This window comes from Anthonomus grandis, chromosome 13, assembly GCF_022605725.1.
Source record: "Anthonomus grandis grandis chromosome 13, icAntGran1.3, whole genome shotgun sequence".
Lineage (NCBI taxonomy): Eukaryota > Metazoa > Arthropoda > Insecta > Coleoptera > Curculionidae > Anthonomus > Anthonomus grandis.
The window spans coordinates 1,211,628-1,232,667 of NC_065558.1; the positions used below are offsets into that span (position 1 = coordinate 1,211,628).

The 21,040-nt window shown below is 31.8% G+C and overlaps 5 protein-coding genes across 9 annotated transcripts in view; 3 read left to right on the forward strand and 2 right to left on the reverse strand.

Moving 5' to 3' along the window:
• The window catches only part of LOC126744298 (E3 ubiquitin-protein ligase SHPRH), a 65,340-nt gene extending 64,927 nt beyond the window's left edge, over positions 1-413 (reverse strand). The window contains exon 1 of one of the 3 annotated variants that reach the window (XM_050451676.1): positions 205-412. The gene's annotated coding sequence lies outside the window, so the exon portion shown is untranslated. Of the gene's footprint in view, positions 1-60 lie in introns of all 3 variants that reach the window. The other 2 variants (XM_050451677.1, XM_050451678.1) reach the window with 2 other exon arrangements.
• The window catches only part of LOC126744324 (uncharacterized), a 43,678-nt gene extending 33,626 nt beyond the window's left edge, over positions 1-10,052 (forward strand). The window contains exon 3 of the mRNA XM_050451716.1: positions 9,511-10,052. Within this exon, the coding sequence (XP_050307673.1) occupies positions 9,511-9,734 (224 nt within the window). The 3' untranslated portion in view covers positions 9,735-10,052. The remainder of the gene's footprint in view (positions 1-9,510) is intronic.
• Positions 603-19,826, reverse strand: LOC126744310 (sialic acid synthase). Of its 2 annotated transcripts, XM_050451699.1 has the most exons (6): positions 19,712-19,826; positions 16,211-16,336; positions 1,540-1,716; positions 1,324-1,486; positions 1,049-1,275; positions 603-998 (listed from the first exon to the last, which is right to left on the reverse strand). In XM_050451699.1, exons 2-6 carry the CDS (start codon positions 16,322-16,324, stop codon positions 636-638), a joined length of 1,044 nt encoding a protein of 347 aa, XP_050307656.1. In that variant the 5' UTR covers positions 16,325-16,336; positions 19,712-19,826; the 3' UTR covers positions 603-635. The 2 variants fall into 2 exon arrangements, with proteins under 2 accessions (XP_050307656.1, XP_050307657.1); XM_050451700.1 differs by lacking the exons at positions 16,211-16,336; positions 19,712-19,826 and adding an exon at positions 4,260-4,336.
• On the forward strand, positions 5,810-17,545 carry LOC126744315 (uncharacterized). Of its 2 annotated transcripts, XM_050451706.1 has the most exons (5): positions 5,810-5,828; positions 16,395-16,486; positions 16,549-16,784; positions 16,958-17,200; positions 17,259-17,545. In XM_050451706.1, exons 2-5 carry the CDS (start codon positions 16,456-16,458, stop codon positions 17,490-17,492), a joined length of 744 nt encoding a protein of 247 aa, XP_050307663.1. In that variant the 5' UTR covers positions 5,810-5,828; positions 16,395-16,455; the 3' UTR covers positions 17,493-17,545. The 2 variants fall into 2 exon arrangements, with proteins under 2 accessions (XP_050307663.1, XP_050307662.1); XM_050451705.1 differs by lacking the exon at positions 5,810-5,828 and having other exon boundaries at positions 15,615-16,486.
• Positions 19,827-19,933: 107 nt separating the features above from the next.
• Positions 19,934-21,035, forward strand: LOC126744313 (leucine-rich repeats and immunoglobulin-like domains protein sma-10). Its single transcript, XM_050451703.1, has one exon. It carries the CDS (start codon positions 19,975-19,977, stop codon positions 20,917-20,919), a length of 945 nt encoding a protein of 314 aa, XP_050307660.1. The 5' UTR covers positions 19,934-19,974; the 3' UTR covers positions 20,920-21,035.
• The last annotated feature ends 5 nt before the right edge of the window (positions 21,036-21,040 follow it).

Below are 21,040 nucleotides of genomic sequence, written 5' to 3' on the forward strand. Positions count from 1 at the left end.
TTTTATTGTTTCATAAGATAAGTATTTAAAGCATGATTCCAGGCACTTAAATTAACTTACATGCCAGCAAGATTCTTCATAATTTTTTTTATTGTTATACTCATTGCCTAAGTGAGTTTACTGATTATTTACACTCTATTGATAAAAAAATGAGTTTTTTCAATGGCTTTTAGACAAATAAAAAAGTTCTGGCACTCAATTTACCTTCTTCTCAATAGGAAATCAACAAAAAACACTTTTTGGTTAATTCATTTGAACCTTGTAAGCTCTACAATAAAGACCTTATAAAGGACTTAGGAATAATGCATAGGATATAATAATTTTACAATAGTAAAAGATCTTCACATAACTGATTCATTTAGATATAACGGACACATTAATATTATGTTAAATTTAATTTTGATCGGCTTTTTTCAAGTAAATAAAAAACAATAATAATAAAGACAGTTTGGCATTTAAGCAAAATGGCCGACCGTGAAATGTCAATGTCTCCTTAAGAAAGCCGTCCTCCACGAGATGGCGCCGGCGAAATCTATTTAATTTGGCGGGAAGTTCAAATAGGGTTTTACTTTTTTCATCATTAAAAGATGCAAATGTTTATTATTTGAAGCTTTAGTTTATTTTCACAATACATATTACAAACTATGATGATGTTTTACATGTACGGCCTCATCTTCTACCACATCTTTAAGCAACTTCTGTCCTAAAATCTCTTCATATTTCAGAGGGTCAAACCCTTTTGGAATTGACACTTTAACTTTAAGATCCTGTTTACGTATTTCATGTCCGACTTTAAGGTTTTTCGAGTACACTAAGCTTTTGCCCAGTTTCTCGAAACAGGCGTGTTCACACTTTCGTATCTCCTTGTCCGGTTCTCCCAGGGCTAATTCAACATCCCTAATTTGTTTTATTAATAGTTGAAGTTCGTTTGGTTCGAGGGAGCAACTATGGTCCGAACCCTTTTGGGCCTTATCAAGGGTTATATGACGTTCGATTATCTACAAAACGGTAAATTGGATATAGCACATATAAAAGCTCATTCATATACTTTAGCACCAAGAGCTACGGCAGCAACTGTCACATGTAGATCCAACTCGTGTCCAGAATAACCAATAATGATATCCTGGAACTTTTTTTGCATCTCTTGGATTACTTTTAGGTGGACACTGTCGTATGGGGTGGGATAAGCAGAGATGCAATGTAAAAGGGCAAACTTTTTATGATATTTCGATACTAGTTTGTATATTTTTTCGATCGTTTGCATATTTGACATACCTAAAATCATAACTATATAACTAGTTTAGTTGTAGTACAATTATTTACCAGTGGATATAATTAATGGGGTGCCACTTTTGGCAGCTTCCTCAATAAGGAACAAATTGTTGGAGTCGCCTGATCCGATTTTAATGAATGGTACTTTAATGTCCTCCAGGAATTTCAAGGAAACCTCGTCCATGGCGGACGCGGTCAAATGAATATCTAATTTCTGTAATGTTTAATAAGAGCTTTTAACAGGGGAAATATGCCGTTTCAGTTTACCTTAGCGTAGGCTTGTAGCTCCAAAAAATCATCTGCAGAGAACTCCAAATAGTCTTTGTGCTCCCCATAGGTTTTACCCCAGGAGTTCGGGCCTACGTAGGGAGCACTGAGGGCGGATTTCGTGAATTTTTCTTTTGCGCATGTTTTTTGCAATTTCACGCAATCCGCTCCGGAATCCTATGGAAAAAAAAGCAAATTTTCTAAAATTTATAAAAGCAACCCCCTTTCCCTCCATGAAACTTTCCACATAATCAATAGACTAAACATGACCGATTGTCCAGAAGGACAGTCCGAAATTACGGTGGTTCCATGGTCTATTTACTGAGGGTTACATTTTATGTTTCTCATTAAGAAAGGACCTTGAACTTTCAATCACATTCCTTCCTGACCTGTCAATGTTTTATAAGGTAAAGCTCAATTTACAAACTTGACTTTGAGGATGTTGGTGGGGCCAGTAAGCAATCAAATTTCTTAGGAAAAAGGGCTCGAAATAATTGTCTTAATTAGCTGATATAATGGCAAATGAATGAATGTATTTCAGCAGCAAATAGCACCCATCCTTTAATGATTCAAAATAGGTAGAAACGTCCATAGATTAATTATGGATATCCTCTGGATGATAATTTTGTATAAGTCAATAGATTTTAAATTATCTTTATCCAATGGAGTTTCATGATTCCAAAAGATGTTTTGGAAAGCAAAGTTAATAGTTTACACTTCATATATTGAATAAATTTTTTTGAGAAGCTATTAGAGTCATATTTTTATGGATCCATCAAACTTTCACCTTTTCTTAAGGACATTCTATGGATTGAGGTAAATTTGAAGTCCATGTTTGTTTCTCATTATTTATTTGGATATATTATGGATGGAGGATAAAGATGGACTTTCTATTTTACATATCCCTTTGCATCAATCAATTATTTGTCCAATGGACGATTTTATATAATGGCGCTATAGCCTGCAAACTTTGTGACATTAGTTTTATATCCACGGTCCGCTGGACATCCACATTTTAAAAAAGAGAGAACCTTTGGGATGTCCTTGGATAGATTTGTGCTGTCCATGCTGCTTGGAAGAAACGAAAAATTGCCAGATTTAGATTCAATTTGTCCTTATTGGATAGAAATGATTGCACTGCTGGAACAAATGTCATAGGATTTTCTTTTAATGTGTTTAATATTTCGTTGACATTGGCCAGCCAGGTCACCTGATCTTTCACCGAATGACTTCTTTTTGTGGGGTCATTTAAAAAGTGTCATTTATAAAAGTGAAAAATTTGAGAATCTAAACCAGTTACAAAACGCTATTTCGTTAGAATGTAATAAAATTTCCCAATATCAACTTAGTAACGTTAGAAATGAATTTTATGATCGGTTGAAAAATGTTTAAAGTCAAGAATAATGAATTTCCTGGAAAAGAATAATCTTTTATATCAAAAGCAATATGGTTTTCGAGATAAAAAAAATACGGAGAAAGCCGTATTTGATTTAGTTAATAATATTAACATTAATCTACAAAACAGAAAAAAAAGTTTAGCAGTTTTTATGGATCTTTCGAAAGCCTTCGATACCGTTTCACATGAAATTCTCTTTAACCGTTTAGAAAAAATTGGTATTCGAAACGGGCCTCTTAACTTATTAAAAAATTATTTATCAGATAGAAAACAATTTGTTAAGATTAATAACACAATGAGCTCTCCTAAATACATTAAAACCGGAGTTCCACAAGGGACAGTGCTGGGACCAGTACTCTTCCTTGTGTATATTAATAGTATAGGAAGCTTATTGGACGACTGCGAAGTTATTTCGTACGCAGATGATACTGCATTATTGTTTTCTGATAATTCTTGGAAGAGAGTCTTTAAAAAAGCCGAAATTGGCCTTAGTAAAATGTATGAGTGGCTCAACAATAGTCTTTTAAGTTTAAACTTTAATAAAACTTATTATATGAGTTTTTCCGCAACGTCAGTAGATCAACCACCGCCCACAGAGATTGTTATTCATAATAATGACTGCTTATCGCATAATGATGCATGTAATTGTATCAAAATAAAAAAAGTTGAAAAAATCAAATATCTGGGGGTTATACTGGATCAGTATCTTAAATGGGAGGAACATATTGCATTCGTTAATAAAAAAATTAGGAATATTTTCTATAAATTGTATCAGGTACCTGAAATCCTAAATGTAAAAATGTTAAAAACTTTATATAACGCACTAATAGAATCCAATTTAAGGTACTGTATTATTATATGGGGTTGCGCGTATAACAATACTATAAAGAAGTTGTTAATCACTCAGAATTCTGCACTAAAAATAATATTTAAAAGACCATATAGATTTTCAACTGGTGAACTATATAATAATCTAAATTTACTAAGTGTCAGAAATATTTATATCCATTCCACTTTAAACTATGTCCATACTACATTATCACCAATTAATAGTGATTCTATCAACTATCTCACAAGAGCAACAAAAGAGATAAATATGTTTATTCCATTTAAACGTACAAATGTGACCCAAAGATTTGTAACCTATTATGGACCAGTTCTTTTTAACACACTGCCTGCTGAATTGAAAAAATATTATAATTATCCAAAAATTTTCAAAGCCAAAACCAAACAATTTTTATTGAAAAATCAAACATTTTTTGAAACGTTCTGAGTTTGTGGATATTGGGTTATTTTAGTGCATGTTAGTCGTAATTTTTACTACCTTTTTGTTCTCTCGCCTGTTTTCCGCCTGCATAGCGGCCGGGCTGTTGCCGTTCTTAACCTCTTAATATCTGTGCCATTTTTGGAAGAGGAAATCTGCACACAAGGTACGTCATTAGATGGCCTTAGGCCGATTCCTCTTCTTGGATTTTTACATTAGGTATGTAGGTATTTACCGTTATTTTTCTTCTCTCATGAAATAGGGTTGTTATCTATTTTTATTTGTACCTATTTACCTATGTAACAATAACACTTTTGTATATAACTTTACGTAATATATTTGAATTTGAATTTGGTTAGGATATTGTTTAGCTGTTAATGGAGGGTTGTTTGAACATTTGATTAATTGATGTTTTTATGTAATTCTCTATTATTTTTAAAAAAGTTATTGTATTTTATTTTATTTTTCCACAGTTAGTAAAATATTAAGAGTTCTGTTCTCTCTTTTTTCGATCTTCTGAGTTAAACACTTACAATTATTTATTGCAATGTATTTGGAGTCGAATTTACTAATAATAGGTTTAGTGGTTGAAATGGACCAGATAGGCTTAATGGGAAAATAAATTGAAAATATTTCAAATACTGCTATTGGTATTTCATCGTTATAGTAAATAAAAGTTTAGATAAAAAAGTAATGTTATCTTGTCTTACTTTAAATATATGGTTGTAAGATTGATAAAACGAAAAAAAAAAACATTTCTTGTATTCGGCTGTACGTCAGATTTGACAAAGCCTTATAACAAATTGTTTGCTGGTGGCTGGTTTTACCTGAACCGAAAATTTGATAATTTAGCAATTACATTTAATTGAATAATTCATCAGATCCGCTTATTAAAATTTTTTGAAACTTTGCACGAAGGTTTGCCACATTGGTCTCCTCAAAAAGTTATCCTACATTTATTCTGTAAAATGTACCGGGAAACCAATAATTGACCCCCTTAACATTTACATGGGATTTCCTATATTCCGCTCGGCGACGCACCACCCGGTATTAGTTTATAATATTATAACAAACTTCGATGCACGCCACGAAGCGAAACGATACGACGTTGTCGCATCTTCCACTCTCTTAATACAAAATTATTAAAAACACACTGGTAATACCGTGAAAAATAATCGGATTACTGATGAATGCGGTTCGATTGGCAACGGTGCCGCCAGATTCAGGTTTTAGAGTAAAATAAGTCTCGGCGATTCCTTAAACAGGGGTCCGAGCCAATTTGAAATATTTGAAATATCTGAAATATGACCGGCGCTTTCGCCAATTATTAAGAATTATTTCAAATTCGCACCGAGGTGCGGATTTGTTGTGTTAAAATATGCGCGTTCACCAATTTATTAGTATTATTATTTCAAATTGTCCCAGACATAGGTTTCTTAGATTCACTCGCCTGGAATGTATATTATGCGATGTGATTTTATTAAATTTTGGTAGATAAGAACTTTGTGTTATTTGAGTGTCGAATGCGTATTTGGAAAGCGGTTTTGTTTTGTTTTATTTGGGTGGCATTTAGTGAGTTGCAGTAAGATGAATACGGTGTGGATGTCTTTGTGCCTTTTATGTATTGCTGTAAGTAAATTATGTTTAATTACAGTTTGTTTTTTAGTCAAGGGGCTATGAGAGAGAATGATGTTCTTAAATTCATTATAAAATAAGGTGAAAAATAAACTTTTGCCAGATTTTTGTTTTTTTCTCGGATATTTCTAAAAGTAATCGATTTCTTTATTTAGCACGATCTGTTAGATATTTAAAAAATAATGCATGTTTTTACCTTTTATTTAATTTTGTCCGCAGTCCACCTGAAGCACTGTGAGGCAGTTGAACTGTTTTGTTCAAGTATCTGAGATTCTTAACCTTAATATAGGTACAGATATAGATGGTTTTGAAAATATGTGGCTAAAAATTAATATAAACAGGGTCTCTATTACTGCTGGGGTCATATATCGTACTATGAATAATATTGGGGCTTGTGCAAATGCACTCGACAATATTCTACCAGAAATCATATCAACCTCCGACTATGTAACGGTTCTAGGGGATTTAAATATTAATTTTTTTAACAGCAATAATCCAATATCCGACATATTTGATGTTTTTGGTTTCACTCAGACCATTGATGAGGCTACAAGGGTCACTGATAGAGTATCAACATTACTAGATCCTATATTTTTTAGTGATGCAGATGCTGTTATGGATGTTGGCACCATCTCTGCTATCGGGATAAGTGACCATAAGTTGGCATTTTGTAATATACGCTTACCAAATCTTAAAAGAGTCCAGAAAATAATATCATTCCGCAGTTACAAACATTTTAATGAAAACCTTTTTAATACAGAGCTTTTACAAATACCCTGGGATAACATATATTATTTTCTAAATATAGATGACAAAGTACAATTTCTGACACAGAACCTAATAAAATTATTTGACAAACATGTACCAATAAAGACCGTCCGCGTTAATAAACCCCCAGCACCTTGGCTTACACCAGCTCTAGAGGCCATATTAAAGGAACGTGATAAGGCTAACTTAAAATATAAAAAATCAAAGTCATTAGCTGATTTTGAAGCTTATAAGCGGGCTCGAAACTTTGCACTTGCTTCTATTCGAAGGAAAAAAAAGGGCTATTTAAGTTTTTTGGAACAACAAAAAAATAGTAAATTACTCTGGAAAAATCTTAAAAATATGAATGTAAATGTAAGCTCAAAAACTTCTAATAGTGAATTTCCACTTGACTCTGTTAATCCTGATAGTGCAAATGACTACTTTTTGAGTGTATTTAAAAAATCAAATAAATGTGACCAAAAAATACATTTCTATAACACAAATAAACTTAAGAACAACTTGCACTTTCAATTTAATATGATAGATTCCAGTTCAGTGAAAAAAAATATTTATTCCATTAAGTCCAATGCTTCTGGTCATGACAATTTGACACTTTTTATGATAAAGCTTAGCCTTCCTGCTATCCTACCTCATTTGACACATATTGTTAATTCTTGCCTAGAAGCTGGGTATTTTCCAGAGGACTGGAAAAAGTCCATAATTCTTCCTGTTCCTAAGACCAGAAAAGTAACTGCTGTGAATGAACTTCGTCCCATAAGCCTGTTGCCTGTCCTATCTAAAATTCTTGAAAGAACTGTTCACACACAAGTATTAAATTACCTAAATCTTAATAATTTGCTCCCAGTTCATCAGTCAGGCTTTAGGTCTGGACATAGTACTACTACTGCTCTTCTGAACTTAACTGACAACATAATAAGGGCATTAGACAAAAATATTGCGGTTGTCCTAGTCTCCCTGGACTACTCTAAAGCTTTTGATCTGATAGACCATGATTTACTGTGTGCTAAACTAAAATATCTGGGCTTTGACGAATGCTCTGTCTCCTTTTTCAGGTGCTACCTGACAGATAGACAACAGCGCGTACAAATTGGTAACAAGTTTTCTTCTGCTGAGACTGTGATATCTGGTGTACCACAAGGATCTATAATTGGACCACTTTTGTTTCTAATATACATTTTTGACATTTTCCAGGTAATCAAAAATTCAGATTCACAGTCATATGCAGATGATAAACAGGTTTTGCATTATTTTGACCCCAATAAACCAGCAGAAGCTGAAGCATCTCTCAATGACGATCTAAAATCCATCAATGATTACTCAAGAGAACATAACTTAAAGATAAATCCTGAAAAAACAGAGGTACTTCTCTTTTGTTCAGAAAAGCGAAGAAAACTGCTAGAAGGTAGGTTGCACCTGAAACTGGGCGACACAACTTTGGGATTTTCTAAAAATGCGAAGAACTTAGGGCTTATCATTGATACTGATTTAAGGTTCAGAGATCATGTGAATAAGTTACTTCAAAAAAGTTATGTAAAAATGAAAGTTCTCTATGCCAACAGATTTATCTTAGACTTTAATATTAGGAAAAAACTCTGTGAATCTCTGGTTTTGCCAATTTTTTATTATTGTAATATAGTGTACTACCCCTGTTTAGATTTAGTGACAAAAAATAGATTGCAAGTTGTGCAAAATAACTGTTGTCGCTTCATATTTGGTCTGAGGAGATATGATCATGTCTCAGCAGAATTTAAACAATTAAATTGGTTAAATATGTCGGGTGTGGTAAAGCATCATTTTGCTACTTTTCTAATGAGGTTGTTAATATCAAATATTCCTGTATATTTGAGGGAAAAGTTGGTATTTCGAACATTTATTCATAACCGTGAACTTCGTTATGGAAATCACTTTACTATGCCACAACATCTTCAGCACTCTTTCAAAGAGGTTTTGCCTATAATGCAGTATCTTTATATAACTCCTTAGATCCCTATTTAAGAGATATTAGTTTAAACGGCTTTAGGTCTCAGTTTAAAACTTATTTGTTAAATTTACAAAATACTTAGTGTCATTATGAATTATGTTTACTTTTCACTTCTTTTTTGATTTAGAATAGGGATGGTTAAGTGTAAGAGTAGCCTAAGGCTAAACTTCGCCATTTGTATTCTTTAACCTTAATCTTATATGTATATACCTATAAAACATTTAAATCTGTGTAATGTATATGCATGATTAATAAAAGACGATTTATTATTATTATTATTATTATTATTATCTTATCCCATTTTTAGCTATTAAAAGTCATGTTTTAAAGGGACTTTCCCATTTAAAAAGGGCCTTTTTTTGAATAACTTTACCATGATTAATACTCAACAGCCAATTCTCTTATAGTCTTCTAGTTCTTGTAAAAATGATTCGCATTCACCATTTTGTAATTATTGGCGCAAATGTTTGCTTTAAAAAAAGAGCCTGCATTACGTGGAAGAAAAGTATCTTTTCAATACACTCAGATTATAATCTTCTTGTCGGTGTATTCAAGATAAAGATAAAGAGACTATAGAAAAGTAACCTACTTAGTAGTATAAGACAGACTAACGTCTAGGGAGAGTGGGAACCTTGATCCCGAATGTTACCGATTGGCGATGTTTGTATATGTATGTTTTTAATATGTATTTCTTTCGAAAATGCTATTAATTTATATTTAATAGTAAATAATAATAATAGTGAGTTTTATATGTGTAAAGGATTAATGTTCTTTGGGTTTTGGTAAAATTTGATTATTATTTAGTGCCTCTCAGTTTTGACAATTCTCTGTTTTATCTTGTTTGGTTTTGGTTATATTTTGTTACTACAATTTTCTGAGATACTGTTGACGAAATTTTTCCTAAAATAATATGTATATTTTTAGATGTACATGAATCTCCACCTGAATTATGTATTGACAACTCTGATGGAAATGAGGAATCAAATGTAATTCTTCAGCAGTTGTCCATGAAACCAAAACGACAAAAGTCAATGCACGAAAGGCAACAAAAACTGGCAATGCACTTTCAAGATATTTTAAATTTTGCTAATACTGACCAAAAGTTGGATTTGTTGAAAGAGTTCTCAATTCTCTCCTGCCCACCTTAGAAGCTTTAGACTACAACACCATGGCTTTTCCATCAACTAAACACATTGTGCATTATGAAAAAATCACACCACAGCAGAGATTTTGGTCCGCAAAGAAAAAACAAAGTCTGCAATAAAGAACTCCTCTTTACAGGAATCAGATACTATTGCGGTCGAATTATTATTGGATGTTACGTGTGCCGGTGTTGCTTGTATTGTCACATGACATGCATGTTTAAATAGCAAAATTTTATGTGGAAAGAATCATAAAGTAATATTCTAAGCGATATTTAATCATTTTATTAAATAAATAAATGTTTTAAGCATTTTTTTAAAGAATTTATACGCTTGATGGATGACTACATGCGCCCACGTACTATTTTGTTAGACGTCTGACCTGAGTCACAGGCACTCAAGCGTGAAAAGTTGCACAGGTCCGGCCTTAAAATTTATTATTCGGGATTCTTGGGATTAGTTTTATTAAGTTAGAAATTCAGGATAGTTGATAGATAGATAATATTTAATTTAAATATAAGTAAGACTTAAGTACGTAAAATGAGTTTAACCAAAAATTTTAATTTAATAAGTTTAGTTTATATTTACTGTTTGACACAAAAGGGTAAAATGTTTTGGTTTGTCTTCAAATTTTATATATTTCCCTTTTTTGGGTATTGAGATTTATTTTTACTTGGTGGTGATTATTAATGGGGATTTTGGCTGCCATATTCAATGTCCTTTATTATTGTTTTTTTTTTTTGAAATTAATACATATTATGATATATTATTATAATAATATACTCGTGAAAACCCCCATCTCTATATTTCGTACCAATCTCTTTTGATAAAAGGTAAATATGTAGTCAGAAAAGTGGAAGTATATTTTTTTAAAATCAACTTTTACATTAAAAATCATCTAGCTGTCTGTATCTTATGCGTTTAAAAGACACAAGTTTTACTTGTAAAAAACACACTTTACATCCTGAATGTAATATTTATTAATTTGTTTGCCTCATATTTAGTTATTGTGCATAATAGCAGAGATTAGATGAAAATTAACAAAGATAAATGCTTATACTAAAAACTAAAAATCTTATACAAGACACTACATTTTAAGTATACTGAATCCTAAAACTACAGTGAGGATACTAAATACTTTTATAAATTTAATCAGTCTTTTGAATCTGGCCCAAAGATTTAATACAATTTTCTAAATTCTGTTTTTTTGCCTTTGTTCTTCCTTAATGGAAGAAAACAGTTTCTCTGTTGCTGCTATGGATTTCAACTTCATCTCGCACATCAGCATATGGATACTAAAGCATTACATTATAATTATATTCTTTATTGTGTCGCTTAAGGACAAACAGGGGCAGTAAGCTGAAAAAAACAAAACTTTAAACTTGTTTAATTAATGAAAATAGGGTTTTCTTATTATGGCAAAAAAGGGACTTTTTCCCAGAGAATGAAGGAAGAAGCAGGCTGCACGTTGTCAATGAGCCAAAAGATAAGAGTGGAATAAAATTCGTGATAGGGACTTATTTTTGATCAGTTGACTGTCGTTTTCTATAAACCCATTCAATTTTTTTACCCATAAACACTCTATTATTTAAATGTTATTTATGAAAAAACGTTTGAATATTAAAATGTATCAATATATTTTTGACACATAAGTTTATCTCTATCTAGCTCATAGAGGAATGAGATAAGTATACTTTTATCTCATATAAATGTTTTGCCTTTTATAAAATGGATTTTAGTAAGTTCTTTAACAAAAACTAAAAAAGCCTTCAGAGTAGTCCATAACCCATTTATTTCAAAATTAAATCAATAGAACCCTAGGATATTAGGGTACTAATCAGAAACAAATTATTTTGTCTTTTACAGCCACCCCTGGAATAAAAATGCAATTTTCTTGGCTCTTAATAAATGGATTCTAGTCATTTCTTCAAAAAAGAATAAAAAAAACCTTTAAAGTAGTTCATACATTGACTGTTAGAACTCAAGGTATAAGTAAGATGCCAATAAGAGACAAATTTTTTCCTTCTGGAATAAAATGTCCATTTTCTCCCGACTTTTAGTTATGTTTATAGAAAAGACTAGGAAAGTCTTCAAAGTAGTCAATAAATCAATAATAACGAAATTTTTACTACTAGAATTCAAGATATTGGCGAGCCAATAAGAGACAATTTTTTTTTTCTTACAGGCACTCCTGGAACAAAAAATCCAATTTTTTGACTTTTAGTAAATGAATTTCAAGTGTTTCTTAAAAAGACTAAAGAAGCCTTCAGAGTAGTCCATAAATCAATAATTTCAAAATCTTGACTACTAGAACTCAAGATATTATTGTGTCAATAAGGGACAAATTATTTTATTTTTTACAGGCACTCGTGGAATGAAAATTCAATTGTCTTGACATTTAATGAATAAATTCCAATCATTTCTTCAGAAAATTTAAAATATTGGGGTGCCAATAAGGGACAAATGTTTTTTTCGCACAGGCACTCCTGGGATGAAATTTCAATGTTCTGGGCTTTTAGCTAGTGGGTTTTAGTCATTTCTTTAAAAAAGACTAAAAAAATCTTCAGAATAATCCGTAAATTAATAATTGCAAAATTTTGACATTTTCCTTCTTGAAAAAATTACTGTGGTTATTATTAAGTAAGAAAAAAATGTGACTTTTGTTGTAAATTTCTTCGTCAAAAAAAATTCCTAGACAAACACGAAATTTGATCCTCAACTGCGACAACAGAGAAAAGTAAGCTGTAAAAAACAAAATTTTAGACTTATTTTCTTAATAAAAACAGTGTTTTTCTTACTATAGCAAAAAAGGGTTTTTCCCAGAGAATGGTGGAAGAAGTAGTCTTTATTGGGTCACTGAAGGGCAAACAGGGGCAGTTATAATACTAAAACAAATCCACAAACACAAATAAAAAAAGACACTTCCTCACAGTAAAAACCGCAAAAAATTTAGACAAACTTACTTGCACAGCCTAAAGTAGGAATCGCCAGAACGCAGATGTTTTATCTTTGTTTAATAGACTGGCTAAGAAGCTAAAAGCTAAAAAGAGAGAACCTTTGGAGATGTCCTTGGATAGATTTGTGCTGTCCATGCTGCTTAGAAGAAACGATAAATAGATTCAATTGCTAAGAAAGAGATCATCAAATAAAGTGCTTTCACTGCCCCAAAAGATGCTAAAAATTCTTTGGAAGATGCACACATTTTGTTGAGTACGTGAAAAAATCAAGAAACTGTAACAGATTGAGCAAAGTAAAGATTATCAATTGTACTTCAACTGCCTGGAAAAAAATAAGAATTATTTCAACTGCCTGGACGAAATTTTGAAAACCATTGAACTATCCAAACAGTTTAAATGTATGGTGTTTTCATTAAAAACTGAAAAATAATAGTTGAAGTACTAGAAAAAAAAGTATGTGAATTTTATTTCAACTGCTTGGACAAAAATTTAAAGAAATATCTAAAAAAATAATAATTAAATCATAGGAACAAGATAATAAAAAAAAAGCCTGAAAATGTTTCCAGGGGAAATTCTCTCTTTTCTGAAAAGTTTCTCATCCGTTCTGGATAACTGATTGTTCATTTAATCCTTTTGAAATATTTCCTGCTTTTGCCAGAGAATTGGATCTCTTGGAGTGTAATTCTTCTTTGTCTGTTTTATTCGTCGTTTGTTGGATCTTTTTCATATAATAAACCAGACTAATTTAAACGTTTTTTTCTAAGCATTTATTATTCATTTATTACTCTTGAAAAATTGGATTTTTTTTATTTAAAATTTAATGTCAACTGTCCGGAAACAATTATTTAAACTATATTCTTTTCAAGCAAATAGATTTACCTCCTTTGGTTGGGGGAAAAAATTTCAGAAAATTGACGTCATTTGTCCAGGCACTTGAAACGTTTTGTTCAATTATCTTATCCCATTTTTAGGTATTAAAGGTCATGTTTAGGGACTTTCCCGTTTAAAAGAGACCTTTTTTTGAATAACTTTACTTTGATTTTTTCCAAAAGATGGCGCTAATGTAAAGTTGATAAACAAATACGGAGGACTGAACGGTCCCACTTGCAAGGCCGTCCAAGATAACTTAAGAAGACGATTAAGCAAATAATAATCCGTAACCGTTTCCCAGTATTATTTTTTTAATTTAGTGAAACATGGATTAAAAAAAATTATGCCTGAAACAGTTAGGAAAATTTAACTAAGAAAAAAAATAATAAAAGGTAACCATACGAATATAAACAAAAAAATAAGCATTTTTTTGTTTTATATAATAAAATATTATTCACCTGAAGACATTTATGTTTTTATGTTTTTCAATGTTAATATATACATTTTTTTTTTATTATAACGTTTAAGAAAATAACCATTTTATCGTTACATATCGCCCTGAAAATATAAATTTCCCTATATGGCGCTATATTTTATAAAAATGGCGGTCAAGGTATTTTTATTAAGTTCGTGAGGTAAATGTAAGAAATCATCAGATGTTTTGGTATTAAATGGGATTTTAGGACCGCGGTATGTATAGCTTTTTCAAAAGACATACATAGTAAGTATCTATAGATAGTATATTATCATTCTTAAAAAAATCCTAACTTTTTACCCCTAGCAACGGTGTTTTTTTACCCTTCAAATGTCGAAAATACCAAATTTGGTATATTCTTTTATCAAACTAAAAAAATTCTAGTTTCTTTAAATACGTCGGCTTTTTCAAAAGACATACACAGTAAGTATCTATAGATAGTATATTATCATTCCTAAAAAAATATTAATTTTTTACTTGTAGCAACGGTGTTTTTTTACCCTTCAAATGTCGAAAATACCGAATTCGGTCTATTCTTTTATCAAACTAAAAAAATTCTAGTTTTTTTAAATACGTCGGCTTTTTCAAAAGACATACATAGTAAGTATCTATAGATAGTATATTATCATTCCTAAAAAAATCTTAATTTTTTACCCCTAGCAACGGTGTTTTTTTACCCTTCAAATGTCGAAAATACCGAATTCGGTCTATTCTTTTATCAAACTAAAAAAATTCTAGTTTTTTTAAATACGTCGGCTTTTTCAAAAGACATACATAGTAAGTATCTATAGATAGTATATTATCATTCCTAAAAAAATCTTAATTTTTTACCCCTAGCAACGGTGTTTTTTTACCCTTCAAATGTCGAAAATACCGAATTCGGTCTATTCTTTTATCAAACTAAAAAAATTCTAGTTTTTTAAAATACGTCGGCTTTTTCAAAAGACATACACAGTAAGTATCTATAGATAGTATATTATCATTTTTAAAAAATCTTAATTTTTTACCCCTAGCAACGGTGTTTTTTTTTACCCTTCAAATGTCGAAAATACCGAATTTAGTCTATTCTTTTATCATAGTAAAAAAATTCTAGTTTTTTAAAATACGTCGGCTTTTTCAAAAAAAAATACATAGTAAGTATCTATAGATAGTATATTATCATTCCTAAAAAAATCTTAATTTTTTACCTGAAGCAACGGTGTTTTTTTACCCTTTAAATGTCGAAAATACCGAATTCGGTCTATTCTTTTATCAAACTAAAAAAATTCTAGTTTTTTAAAATACGTCGGCTTTTTCAAAAGACATACATAGTAAGTATCTATAGATAGTATATTATCATTCCTAAAAAAATCCTAATTTTTTACCTCTAGCAACGGTGTTTTTTTACCCTTCAAATGTCGAAAATACCGAATTCGGTCTATTCTTTTATCAAACTAAAAAAATTCTAGTTTTTTAAAATATGTCGGCTTTTTCAAAAGACATACATATTAAGTATCTATAGATAGTATATTATCATTCCTAAAAAAATCCTAATTTTTTACCTGTAGCAACGGTGTTTTTTTACCCTTTAAATGTCGAAAATACCGAATTCGGTCTATTCTTTTATCAAACTTAAAAAAATTCTAGTTTTTTTAAATACGTCGGCTTTTTCAAAAGACATACATAGTAAGTATCTATAGATTCTGTGTTATCATTCCTAAAAAAATCTTAATTTTTTACCTGTAGCAACGGTGTTTTTTTTCCCTTCAAATGTCGAAAATACCGAATTTGGTCAAAAAATTATATAGTTTGGTAAAAAATTATAGTTTTTTAAAATTGGTTGACTTTCTCAAACAGTATATCCAGTAAGTTAGTAGAGATATTGAGTTGTCATCCCAAAAAAAATCGTGACCACCCGGCAACCGCCGTTGCTGGTATTCCGTTGCTAACATTACTCCGGTCAAATATTTGGCGCTGTACATGCAGTACATTTTAATCGCCTTATTAGTGTTTTTTTAATATATTATCATAATTAATATATGACATTTGAAGATGAACTGAGCCGTCTTCAAAAAACAAACCAAGAGTCATATTATCATTAATGGCGTTTTTTTACAACCAACTGTTGTTCGACCTTGTTTTTTCCCAAGAAGGCGCCCAAATAAAATAACTCTTTATTTTAAACCTTTCAATTTCCTTACTTTTGCCACCTTAATAAGTTCCTTGGCTGTTGCCACGCTTCCTTGATGGTTTTGTCCAATTTCTGCGATAATAAATGTCCTTGGACTGCTCCTTATATAGTCCATGAGGTCCATGATTATAGGGCCCTAATAAAACCAAAATAAAACTTTTAAATTAAAGCAGTGATTGACTACTTCCTTTTAGCGAAATATTTATTTAAGTATGCGTATCTGGCTATTTTCTAATAACAATCGGTGCGACAATAATGTCGAAGATGTGGGCTGTAAGCGAGGATGGTAAGTCACATTAATGAGTATCGTTTAATTTAATTGAATTTCTTTACAATTTTTTTTTAAAGGGAAAATCGAATATATTTCTTTGACGAAAGAGCGTCTGGATGAGGGCATGCAATTATTGAGATCTAACTTCTATCCGTATGAAAATATATGCAAAGCTACAGGGCTAATTGGGAATCCAGAAGCCGTTAAAGAGTTGGATGAAATGGCCCTGGATATCGCTAAACAGGGGGTTTCTCTGGTAGCATTGGATCGAGAAAATGGACAAGTTGTGGGGGTACTTTTAAATAAAATTCAAGTAAGTGTATATTGTAAGGATCTTAGAAAAAATAATGATTTTATTACAGGAGTTTTTGTCCCAATTTTTAAGTCTCTAACTTTATTCGTTTCAGAGTTATGAGTATTTTGTCCCTAGGGAAATATTGAGAAAAAGGTCATGAAAATCGTTAGAATTTTGTCTGTTTTTTATAGCACAAAACAACTTCCACTAACCAGTACCTGGGGCCTTATCTAAAGAAAGCCAAATGTCCAGAAAGTCGGGCAATTTTCGAGATTATAATGGAATTCGGTGATTGTGTTGATCCTTTCTCTATTTACCAGGCCGACTGTTTAATGGAGCTTGCGTGGTTGTCCGTCTCCTCCGAATATTCCAGGAGAGGAATCGGTTTTACTTTGTGCCAAATATCTGTGAACCTCGCCAAGAAACTTTTAAAGGTTATTACCATATTACATTATCCTGCTGTAACCCTATCATTATAATCATGGTTTTTAGGGCGAAGACATCCGAACTCCTTTAGGTGAAGATGGGGTTAATCAACTGGGTCCAAAACCTCAGATAGTTACCGGTCTGTTTACCACTTTTAAAACCCAACAAATCGGGAGGAGATTGAACTTTGACATAATGAAGACTATAGAGTGCAAGGCACTTTACTATAACGGGAACAGTTTCGCCAATATACTCGGAGAAAATGTTTTGTTTACTCTGGAAGCCAAACGTTTACTGTAAAAAGCTCCAAGTATGACAACCCTGAGAAGTTAATAAAACATTTTTGTTTTCAACCTTTTTTATTTAAAATAGTAGACTATTGAAGAAAACAATGGCAGTCTGGCAACCTCGTTTAAAAATTTAGGTCACTTTTTCATTACTTCTCCAAGGCCTACACTTAACCTGGACACACTGTATATTATTTTATTCTACATTCTACCTGACACACCCTGTATATTGTCGTAATCTCAATAGTAGTCAAATGACGATCTTTTTCATTATCAATTGGTTAAATAATGTAAAACTTCATATTCTGACTTGCTCTTAATATTCTGAGCTAATTAATACTTTATTCTGAGTAGAATTTTAGTCATGGATAGTAAGTTTTCTACTCAAAAAGACACTACCTTGACTAACTTTTAATTACAGAAATCTTGACAGTGGTTTCCTTAAAGCAACATAGATGGCGCGACAAAAGCAGTCAATAGACGATTTTTTTCACTCATAAATAGTTAAATATTATTAAAATGAATATTCTGATTTATCCTTAATATTCTGAATTAATTAATATTATATACTGGCTAAAACTTATAGGGATGGCAGGTAATTTTAGGAACAGAAAAGATATTAGTTTGACTGACCTCTCATTATGGAAATCTTGAGAGTGGTCTCTTAGAAGCAACATAGATGGCGCCAGATAGGCAGAGTCAAATGACAATCTTCTTCATTATTAAGTAGTTAAATATTAGTAAACTTCATATTCTGACTTGCCTTTAATAATCGGAGCTAATTAATAGTCTATTCTGAATAGAATTTGTGGTCACGGCTAGTGCTTTTCATACCCAAAAAGGCACTAGCTTGACTAAGTCTTGTCAGTGGTTTCTTAGAAGCAACATAGATGACGCTATAGAGGTAGTCAAACGACGATTTTTTTCGTTATTAAATAGTTAAATATTATTCAGATTTATATTTTTACTTTTTCTTAATATTCTTAGCTAATTAAAACTTTATTCTGAGTAGAATTTTAGTCATGGCTATTAGTTTTTCTACCCAAAAAGACACTAGCTTGACTACCTTCTAATTACAGAAGTCTGTACAGTGCTTTGTTAGAAGCAACATGGATGGCGCTACAAAGATAGTCAAATAACGATCTTTTTCTTTGATAAGTAGTCAAATCTTATTAAAATTAGTATTCTGATTCTTCTAAATATTGTGAACCAATTAATATTGTATATAAACTAAAACTTACAGTAATAGCAGTTAATTTTAAGAACAGAAAAGTCATTAATTTGACTGGCCTCTAATTACAGAAATCTTGCAGTGGTTTCTTAGAAGCAACATAGGTGGTACCACTTAGACAACCAAAAGACGATCTTTTTCATTATTAAGTAATTAAATATTAGTAAACTTCATATTCTGACTAGCCCTTAATATTCTGAGCTAATTAATACTCTATTCTGAATAAAAGTTTTAGTCATGGCTAGTACTTTTATTACGTAAAAAGATACTTACTTGACTAACTTCTAATTACAGAAGTCTTGTCAGTGGTTTCTTGGAAGCAACATAGATGACCCCACAGATGTAGTGAAATGACGATCTTTTTCATTGATAAATAGTTAAATATTATTAAAATTATTATTTTGATTAATCCTAAATATTTTGAACTAATTATAATTGTAGACTAACGAAAATGTATAGTGCCTACAGGTAATTTTAAGAACAGAAAAGACATTAATTTGACTGACCTCTAATTACAGGAATCTAGATATTGACAATAGTTTCATGACTTCTCTGATTCTCAAAGCGTTAGATTTGGTGGGTCTTGGACTTTGGTGGACTAAATTCCCCGTAACTCAAAAAGTTGTTGAGGTACAAGAAGCGTTCTGATATGAAATTAATGGGAAAGAAACGACCTTTCTTTGACTAAATCTCTATTAAGAACATTCCTACGATTCTGTACGAAAATTCATCAAGAAATTAGCAATAAAAATGTGCAAACAAAAGTGCCCGAGCTACTCAAATTCTTAACACAAGAACACGTTTTCACTCTTAAGTGTCAATCTTCAGGAAGTCCTGTATATATCTGACAAAAAAGAACATCGTTTCTTACACTACATCCCTTTTAAGAACATTTTCAGTATTTCATAGAATAATAAAGAAAATTGGCAAGTAACAGTACAAACTGTTGGTATGTTCCCAGAACATCCTGTGTCATCAGGAAATAATAAAAACGCACTTACTTGCTGATTAAATAAAAAATACAACACACACAGATCAAGGAGCACAAAATTACACGTTTAAAAGGTAGTTTAAGCAATCAAAAGGAAAATGACGCACTCGCTACGACACTTAAAAAATTAAAAATTTTACTTAATCTAATAAAATTGCCCCGTTTAAATAACAATTATTAAATTAGATTAACCGAAACGACTTTCATCCTGTCCGGGTTAAAAATAAATTTTTACGTTTCAGTTTCTCATTCTCAAGTTACTCATATAGCACCATGTTAAAATTGGTACTTTTTGTGATTACTGCTCTCCATCTCACTCACGGAGAACACCACCAACACGGTGGAGACTACGAAATATGGTTGGACCGGAACAATGTTACATCCAACATATTCGAATCCGGAAGTCCAAATAATGAAAGTCTCATTTGCAAAGCTGAAATACTCCGCATCCATAAGAAGTGTGAAGTGTTAAAGTTGGACGATTTGGAGTGCGCTTCCGGACTGGTATCCCTTATAGCAGAAGATATCGACCTCAGGGAGGCAACGTTAAAAGAACTACCCCCGTCGGTGCAGAATGTAACCATAGTAAGAAACAACTTGCAGCAACTCAAGGTAAACGCCTTTTCAAACCTTACGGTGCAACTTTTGAACCTCACTGGCAATAAAATCGAAAGTATTCATCCAAGTGCTTTTGATTACATGCGCAACTTGACGCAGCTCATTCTGGACCATAACGAGCTCACCACTTTCAACTTCACCTTCCTTGACTGTCCAAAGTTGAAACTGCTCTCTTTGAGGTTCAACTTCATCAAATCACTTGGGGAAGGCGCCTTAAAACCATTAAAACTAAACGTTTTAACAGTCTTACTTAGCTACAACAACATCAGAGAGATCCACAAGACAGCGATGGATGTGAAACAGTTCCACGAAGTGAAAATCGACCATAACGAGCTCAGCGACGCGCAGCTCCTGATTAAGCTGACCAAAGCTGACCTGGTCGATTTGTCCGATAATAAAATTACTTGTTTGCCAAAAGAATTTATGGAGAACGGCCTCAGCAAGATCAAAGTGCTGAATTTAACCGGAAACCCGTTGGAGTGTCACTGTTTGAACGACCTGAAGAAGAAAGTGAAGAAGAACATCGAGTTTCAGAAGATGTCACCGCTGGTGCAAAATATTAATATTGTGTTGCCCAAACACGATACCAAGACTTGCTGAAGATATTGTTGTGGGTGTGTTTTAATTTTGTTTTATTTTGTAGCTGTAGGTTTATCATAACATATTTGGGTATTTTGTTAGTTTAATTATATTGATATAAAGATAAGTGAAATTATTATTT

What these genes read in the sequence shown, in the direction of transcription:
- LOC126744315 (XM_050451706.1), top strand. Translation starts at nt 16,456, where the DNA reads ATGTCGAAGATGTGGGCTGTAAGCGAGGATG. An exon ending in TACTTTTAAATAAAATTCAA is followed by an intron (nt 16,785 to 16,957) that starts GTAAGTGTATAT and finishes TGTTTTTTATAG; the next exon opens with CACAAAACAACTTCCACTAA. An exon ending in TCGCCAAGAAACTTTTAAAG is followed by an intron (nt 17,201 to 17,258) that starts GTTATTACCATA and finishes CATGGTTTTTAG; the next exon opens with GGCGAAGACATCCGAACTCC.
- LOC126744310 (XM_050451699.1), bottom strand. Translation starts at nt 16,324, where the DNA reads ATGGACCTCATGGACTATATAAGGAGCAGTCCAAGGACATTTATTATC. An exon ending in AACTTATTAAGGTGGCAAAA is followed by an intron (nt 1,717 to 16,210) that starts GTAAGGAAATTG and finishes TTTTTTCCATAG; the next exon opens with GATTCCGGAGCGGATTGCGT. An exon ending in AGCTACAAGCCTACGCTAAG is followed by an intron (nt 1,487 to 1,539) that starts GTAAACTGAAAC and finishes TAAACATTACAG; the next exon opens with AAATTAGATATTCATTTGAC.
- LOC126744313 (XM_050451703.1), top strand. Translation starts at nt 19,975, where the DNA reads ATGTTAAAATTGGTACTTTTTGTGATTACTGCTCTCCATCTCACTCAC.